This window comes from Pteropus vampyrus, unplaced genomic scaffold (genome assembly GCF_000151845.1).
Source record: "Pteropus vampyrus isolate Shadow unplaced genomic scaffold, Pvam_2.0 Scaffold239, whole genome shotgun sequence".
Classification (NCBI taxonomy): domain Eukaryota; kingdom Metazoa; phylum Chordata; class Mammalia; order Chiroptera; family Pteropodidae; genus Pteropus; species Pteropus vampyrus.
In genome coordinates this window covers 370,749-379,109 of record NW_011889020.1, presented here as the reverse complement: position 1 = coordinate 379,109, position 8,361 = coordinate 370,749, and the positions used below count along the sequence as shown (strand labels likewise).

The window sequence follows — 8,361 nt, the reverse complement described above, 5'->3', positions numbered from 1 at the left end:
GCGAGTGTGGGCTTAAAGGGCTTCGATGGCTTCTGGCTGACCTCTGGCCTGAACGCTGCACAGAAGGGATCCTGCGCCCGCCGTGCCGCGGGCCTCCAGGGAGAGACCGGCAGGCAGGTGGGCCCTCGGGGTTAATCCGGGCTGAGGCGGGCTGGGGCGGGGCGAGCCCACTGACGGGCTCTAGCAGCGCCCAATTAAAGCCGCCGGCCCTCGGCTCCGCCCCCTGTCCCCGCCCCTTCCGGAAAGGCCACGCCCCGCGGCTCCCGCGGAGCCCTCGCTGTGCGGTGCGCTCTTCGCCTCCCAACGGGTGTGGACTCTCGGGCCGCGCTTCCGGGTCCCCTTCCTCTGCCGCCTGCCGGCCGTGTGCGTCGGGCAGAGCCTTGCCCTGTAGGCCTCAGTCGCCCCCCGCGTGCGATGGGCCGGCCGGGGCGCTTTCCCCGGGGGTATCGGTGAGGGCGGCTTCCCTGCCAGCCGTCCATCTGCTCGGTGGCGGGGACACAGCTCAGGCGTCACGGTGCACAGCTGGAGGCACCCTGCCGAGAGCGGCCCTGGCCGTTGCGGTCACCGGTCAGCCTCACTCCCCGGGAAAGCCGGGTGTTCTCAAAGCAGGGCGGGCGGGCCGGGGCCTGATATCGGCTTCCCGTCTGTGAAGGGGGCTGCTGGCCATACCAACCTCCGCAATGCCAGGAGGGAGAGGTGGCCCAGAGAGGATTCTGCAGTGGCCCAGGGCCACTAGCTGTCCTGGGAGCTGCCAGGTGGCCGTTGCTATCGGGCCGGGCCTGCGCTCCTCTGTCCTGACGCACCGTGGGGCTTCACTCCGCGGTGGCTGCAAGGCCGGAGTGAGCGCTGCCCAGAGCCCCTCGACACAGGCTCCTCGCTCAGTAAATGGCGCTCATCATTATTCCTCCCCTCACTGTTGCCTGTGCACCTTGGGCTCCCTGCTCCCCCGCCAGGTTCACTTTGCTCAACCCACCTCACCCCTGCCTCTCCAGTGGGGAGCGCCCCCCCCCCCTCCTGGGGATCCACCAAGTGCTGCCAATCTGGGATGGCGAGATTTCTGCTCGCTGGAGCCCGGGCTTGCAGCCCACACATCCTACCTCTAGGGGGCGTCCCCCACCCACTGTTTGTTTGGACCCTAATTACGGCTCCTGTCTGAGGAGTCTGCTGGCGGGAAGCAAGCGATGGCTTGTTCCCTGGGCACCTGGCCCACCCAGAAGTCGCCAGTCACAGCATTTTTAAAGGAAGTCTAATTCTTCAGAGGGGGCATATGAGGAATCGCTGTGATGACCACGGAGACATTTGTCCCACCCGGGTGTGGCGGCTCTGTGGTCAGCTGCATTGATCCTCACAGCACTCTGTCCCAGTACTATTACTGTCCCCACCATGTCACCTGTAGGGTTAAGCTGGGCCCGGGAGAGGTGGGGGGCCCTGGGATGCCGGGAGCAGCTGCTGGTCACTCCTGGCCAGTGTGTGGGAGGGTCTAGCTTGTTTTTGGAGTTGCCAGACTTAACGTGTAAAAATAGAGGACACTCAGCTACAGTCGAATTTCATATAAACAATGAGTAATTTTGCAGTATAATTATTGTCTCCAAAATTGCATGGGATATGCCTGTAGAAAAATTATTCATTATTTAAAGTTAAGATTTAATTGGTGCCCTGTATTTTATCTGATGATCTTACTCCTGAATTTGCCTAAATTACCTTCGAGTCGACAGCTTGATTTGTCCCAAAGCGTGGGGCCTGCCAAGTCCATGTTCATTAGAATTCGCAGAGGGAGTGAGGGATTCTGCTGTGACGGTCGAGGGGAGACCCTAGGCCCTGGCTCTCTGGGGCTGATCTCGCGGGTGTGGAGGGCCCCCCAGGGCACACAAGACTCGATTTCACCACCTCTTGTCTTGATGGACAGAGTCTTTGTACCTGGGTGCTGTGAGAAGCCCCTCTGCGCTGGAATCCTGCCCACCCGTGCACCTCGTGTGTCAGGGTGGGGCCGGGCCAAGGAGAGAAGGAGGGGCACGTTCCGGTAGGCCCGGGCTTCTCCCGGTGCGTGTGGCCAGCCGAGGGTGCGTCAGAACTGCCAGTCCGCCCAGGCACGCATCTGCACGCGCATGCAGCACCTGCTCTGCCGAGTCCGTGGCGGGGGAGGGGCAGCGCTGTGAGCAGCCCTTCGGGGGTCTCGAGGTGAGGACCGTGGGGGGGTGCCGCCCGCCTGCCTCCACCACAATTCTCAGGTTGCCTGAAACGGGTGGGGGGCCGGGCTGAGCTGCTTCTATTACCGTTTTACTTTCTGGTTTCTCAAGGGAAACCAGCCTACTGGGGGACATGTGACCCCCCAAGCCCTTGGTCACGGTCTTTGGCCTTACAGCCAGGCCCTGCTGGAAGGACCTTTGTCCAGCTGGCAAATGGTGGCTGTGAGAGCCGATGGCTTCTCCTTCAGCTGCAGGGACCGGGCCGTCAGGAAGTGACAGGAGGGTCTCTTGGTTATTCTGTGCCGGTGGCCGTTATCGTCGCCTTCGTGTTGGGGGACCGAGGCACAGGAATGCTGGGTAACGTGTCTTCTATGCCAGGTGGGGGGTGTCAGGCTTTGCACTCTGCCCGTGTGACCCCAGAACGCCAACCTGACTCTCACCTTCTCCGAGAGTGGGGGTCTCCCACGGGGCGCCGCTCACTTCCCTGCTGGGACTGACCAACCCAACCCCTCCTCCCTCCCTTCTTGTGGCCCCCAGTTTTCAGGAAACCCCTTCTCCAGTGGTGGAGGGTGGGGTGAGATGTGGGAGCCCAGCAACGAGGGCGACCTACTGTAGCCAGGTCACTCATCCCCAGGCGTGACTTCGCGGGCAAGGTGAACCATGGGGCTTAGTCTCAACTTCTCAGCTCCACGTGGCCCTGCCCCGGGGGGCAAGGACAGGGCCCTTGATCTCCAGAGGCTGATGTTTTATGAGGTCAGCTCTGAAGGCCCCAGTCTCCTGACATGACTCAGATCGACTCCAGCACCACCCGTGCCCTGCACGCACCCGCCCCTTCCCCCGCACGCCCTGCTCTCTATTTTTTTTTTTTTAAGATAAAGGCTTTTACGCAGCCATCTGATGGCAAGTGTCATGCATCATTTCCCACTGTTATTCTCATCTCCTTGGATCTCTTAGAGACCTGGGATGATTACAGCTTCGGAATGCCACGGGACGGTGATGTGATAGTCACAAAATGCCCAGGGGCTGTGCCTGGGTTACTAATCATTTCAGCTTTCAAGTCAGTTTCAAGGGGACTAGCAAGGGGCCAAATCTGTTTTAAAAGATGACTCTTTCCCCATTAATTCAGCTCCCAAAGGCCAGCGCTGCATGTACAACAAAAGGAAAAGGTTCTTCGGGTCGGTGTGGAGAGTGGCTAATGCTCTCTTTGTAAAAGGGAGCGATTCTTTTTATACGGAGGAAAAGTCATTCTGAAGTAAAATTCCCTGCACTTTCCCTGAGCCGGACTCTGCAGCATCTGTAGGGTACCACACATCTCCTTCACCATCCAGCCACCTACCCCTCCCTCCCTCCTTCTATTCATCCATCCATCTGTCTGTCTGTCCATCTACCCACCCATGCATTCACCCACCCATCCATTCACCTATCCATCCATCCACCATCCACCCATCCATCCATCCATCATCCATCCATCCATCCATCCATCCACCATCCACCCATCCATCCATCCACCATCCACCCATCCATCCATCCATCCATCCACCATCCACCCATCCATCCATCCATCCATCCATCATCCGCCCACCCACCATCCCGGAGGCCACAGATGCTCACGTGGGATTTTCTGCAGTCTGTGGCTGCACCCATCTTTTGGCTCATCCGAGAGCCGCTTGTCTCCCCCGGAGCTGTACATCTAGGCCGACCCAGTTTGCTCCCCTCACCACAGTCACGGCAAAGGCTCGAATATTCTTCTATCTGTGTCCTGTTTCCTCCCCCACCCGACGCTCGGCCATAGAGGACAGTTTCCTGTAAGAACCGACACGCGAGTTTCCCACAGCCTTCTCTTTGCCACCTCTGCTTGCTTGTGGAGTTGGGACCGGCCGCCTCTGTGAGGTCTCGGGCTCCAGACAGCCCAAGGGGGCAGCTCAGGAGCCTTCATGCGGTGAGCCCGGGAAACCCTGACCACGGAGGGAGGGCATCCAACCTCGCGGCGTGGTGGGCCCGCAGGCCAAGCTGGGACTTTGGTCCAAACTACATCCTTTGCGCTTTGACTCAAGCCACGCATTTCCAGAACTCAGGGTCCCAGCAACTGGCCAGAGGAGGCCCCGTGTGCTGAGGAAGCCCTTTCTCCCGAACTCGGGTAGGAGGTGGACCCGGAACGGTCAGCCCATCTGAGCACAGACCTGACAGCTCGAAGACTGGGCCTGTGTCACAGCTGGACACTGGGGGTTACGAAGATCCCTCGGCAGTGACGGCCACCAGAGCAGGTGCGCACCAGTGGGCGGCAGCCACAGCTCCCAGCAGTGGAAGGAGGGGGCTGGGGGGGCACGGGTCCCGGTCGGGGCCATGCTGGGTTGGAATGCGTGTTCCTGTGTCCTGCCTCACTGCAGCTCCTTCGCAAGCAGCCATCGGGGCGCCATGGAGGACAGGGCCTGGCTGGCTCCGGAGCTCAGCACAGTGGGGATGCATGGGGTGCACCGCTCAGAGGCAGAGCAGAGGCGGGAGGCTGCCGTGGTCAGCTTTGGGAGCAGGGGAGCAGCCAGAATGGGCCAGCCTGGGCCAGGCTAAGACCCCCGAGTGTTCAGGGTCCATTGAGGTCACCCTTGTGAGTGACCCAGAGGGACAAGAGAATCTGCCTCCCACACCTCTCGGTGCTCCAAGTGGGTGAGGCCAGGGCTGCTTCAGCTACAGAAGGGGGATCAGGAGCTCAGGGTGGAAGACGCCCCTTAAAGTTCACTTCCCACCGCTGCTGGGGCTGGATTCCTGTACCAGCCAGGGGCTGGGGGGACAGACGGTGTGGGAACATGGGCTGCTCTTGGCCCTGCTCCATCTGTAAACGGGACAACGAGGGAGGCCATCTCCTGGGGCTGCCGGGAGGCTCGGTAGGGGCCGGAACATGCAGGACAGGGCCCTGAAACTGCTGGGTGAACGCAGCTTCCCGAGCCCCCTCCTGGTGCCCCGATGCAGGAATCCCCTGAGAACCAGGGAGAGCGCGGGGCTGGGCTGCCAAGGCCTGGCACACGCAGCAGGTGTCACCGAACGTATGGCACAATGAAGTGAGCTGTAGGGACGGGGGTTGGGGCCCCTGAGGGCTGCGGTCAGGTGTGGGCGGAGCACGTGGGTGCACGGGCCCTGGAGGGGCTCCCAGCCCGCCTCAGCTCTGGGGTCACCTCAGGCAGTCCGGGGTCTGGACATCAGGCAGGAGGGTCTCCGCCCCGTAAGGCAGGATGTGGGGCTCTGCTTGGTGGTCAGGGGCCGGGTGCTCTGGTGGCATCTGGTGGCATCTGGTGGCATCTCTGGTCGGTGGCCTCCCCGAGGCCCATTGGAAGCATCACTTTCTAATGCAGACGAATGATGGGGCTGCTCAGAGGAGCCTGACTGCCGGGAGAAGGAACGAGAAGGAGCTGGGTGATTAAGGGCGACGCGGGCCCCGGGGAGGTAATTGATGCCACCAGGCTGCGCCCCAGCGTTGCCCGGGCTGACCCGGCTCTCTGTTGGATGCCAGGGTCCCATCTGCAGGGCCGGGCCGGCTCTCGGGGGCCTGTCATGCCAACCCTCATCCACGTGTCCCCAAAGAGCTTGGAATAAGACCCACAGCTGCGTCGTCCTGCCAAGCCCTGCCGTCCAGCCGGGTCCACCTGTCCTCCTGCTGCCCCTGGCTGTCCGGCTCTGGCCACATGGGTGTCCCATCCCAGTGCCCCGCCCTGCCGCTCTCCCCAGGTGCCCTCGGCTGCCCCCCCGAGACCATCTCCTCTGCTTGTCTTTTATCCTGATTCGCGTGGTCCCCCGCCCCCAGGAGCCCGACGGCCCTGGCCTCTTGCTGTGTCCTGCGCATCAGGGCTCAGGAGAATCTGTCCGCGGGAACCTTTGCCCGCTTGGCAGGCTCTGGGCAGAGGCCCAGGTTACCTCCCTGGATTACAGCCACCACGGCCCGGGGTGGGCGGAGGGGCTGTGTCCCTGCGGGGGCCCAGTCTGGCTCCCTGTGAGGGCCCAAAGGTGATGCGGCCGATTTTGAGACGGAGTCCCCACATCCCAGCCAGGCTCCTGGAGGCCTTCGGGCGGGAGAGGTGAAAATGCGGTGCTCCTCAGCCCTCCAGGGAAAAAGCTTGGTTGGAAGAATAAGGGACAGTAAGGCGACTCCCATGGGAGGGCAGGTGCGCTGACGAGGGGTGCAGCTGCTGCCACGGACCTCACGGACCTGCAGCTGGGGGTGCCGTGGGGCGGGGCCCTGCTGAAAGTCTGCGTGGAGCCGGGGGACCCAGTGTGCCCTCTGCTCTGCTGCTGACCTTGGGGACACAGGCAGGACTTCCCCTCCGAGACTCAGTGTCCCCTGCCCTGTCTAACAGCAAGGAGACCGAGGCACGGACGGGCCCAGGGACCGCTGACAGGTCACACAGCTGGCGAGAGGGCAGTCGAGGTTCGTGTGTCCCTTCCCTGCCTCCACCCCCTCCTAGCTCTGCCCACTTCAGGGTCCCCTCCTTCCTGTCCCCGTCCCCTACCTCTGGCCCTGTCAGGCTCATCTGGGGTGAAGGCTTGATAAGGAAAAGGGGAGTATAAATGCCTGCTGTCCCATGCCAGCCCCTCGTCATAGCCCCACAGGGTCGTCTCCATCCCTGAGCTCCCACAGGGTCAGCTGCGGCCTGAGGAGACACGGCGCATTCTCTGCATGGACGCTCCAGGGACAAGAGCCTCGAGACTGCGACGACAGGCCATTTGCTTTGGGATACATCTGAAGGTCATAAAGTTAACTTTGTGTCTAAGAAAATGGCTTTGTGATGCACAGAAAAAATGGAACAGTACATAACCTGATGGCGTGTGTGCGTGTGTGTGCGCGTGTGTGTGCACGCATGTGTAAGTGTGTGTGTTGTGCGTGTGTGCGTGTGTGCGTGTGCATGCGTGTGTGCTTATACGCACTGTGTGCATGTGCGTACGTCTGTGTTTGTGTGTGCATGCTTGTCTGCACACATGTGCGCATGTGTGCCTTAGTGTCTGCAGGTATGTGTGCATGTGTGTCTGTGTGCATGGGTGTACGTGTGCATTTGTGGGTGCATGTGTGTCTCTGTGCATGTGCATGTGTGTGCACCTGTGTGCATGTGTGTCTTAGTGTGTGTCTGTGTGCACATGTGTGTATGTGTACATTTGTGTGTGCATGTGCGTCTCTGTACACATGTGTATGTATGCATTTGTGTGTGCATGTGTCTCTGTGTATGTGTGTGCACCTGTGTGCATGTGCGTGTGTGACTGTGTGTGTATGTGCATGAGTTCCTGTGTACACATGTGTGTACGTGTGCATTTGTGTGTGCATGTGTTCCGTGTGTCTGTGTGAGTGTATGTGTGTGCCTGTGTGTCTGAGTGTGTCTGTATGTGAGCCTGTGTGCATGTGTGTGTGCGTGTGCACGTGCCGTGTGCACCAGTCAGGGATGGATGTGCATGTACCACGGCGGCTGGCCCCGCCCACCGTGCCGGGCAGGATGCTCAGCCATCTGCCGCGTGGCCATGTCTGGCAGGGCTACTGGAGAATTCACTCTGTATTACATATTCTTTCATGTTATTTCAAAATTTCCTGAGAGAGTGAATCGCTTTCATGATTAAAGAAAAGGGTGTTGCGTCTGCACAGGTGACATGCGCACGGCACTGGCAGGCGGGGGCACCGGTGGGGTGACTCTCTGCAGCCCCCAGCCTCGCTGTCACCCGCTCCGCTCCTGGTTCCAGCCCCTCCGCGACCCGGAGGCTGAGCTCACACTCCTGGGAGGGTAAAGAGGCAGGCAGGGAGATGTGGACCGCAGGGCGAGTGACAAGGTGGCGCCTGGCGAGAAGCTCATTGTCACACGAAGCAGGGAGGTGGCAGAAGTGCCACCATCGTCACTGCCCTGCCGGAAGTCCCGGCGCAGGCGCCAGTCACTGGGGCTTCCCATCACAGCCGCGGGCGCCCAGCGGGGCAGGCCGAGTCCCCCGCTTCCTCGCGGAAATGCTGGCCGGAAGGTCCCGTGTGTATTCACGCGGCTCCAGGTGACCGTGGCTCTGCCGTCTGCCCTCTCCCGTACTTGGCTGGAGGGTTTGCATTTTCTCATTTCACCTGACACACCGACCCCATTAAGACAGCCCCAGTGCCCACCGGGGGAAGCCCTGCCTGGGGAGCTGGTGGAGACTCCGCGTGTGTCTGGCACCGGGGGCCTCT

General features: G+C 61.1%; 1 protein-coding gene across 1 annotated transcript in view; it reads right to left on the bottom strand.

Moving 5' to 3' along the window:
- Positions 1-2,356: 2,356 nt before the first annotated feature.
- Positions 2,357-8,361, bottom strand: part of NTSR1 (neurotensin receptor 1) — a 28,240-nt gene continuing 22,235 nt past the window's right edge. The window contains exon 4 of the mRNA XM_011374132.1: positions 2,357-2,555. Within this exon, the coding sequence (XP_011372434.1) occupies positions 2,357-2,555 (199 nt within the window). The remainder of the gene's footprint in view (positions 2,556-8,361) is intronic.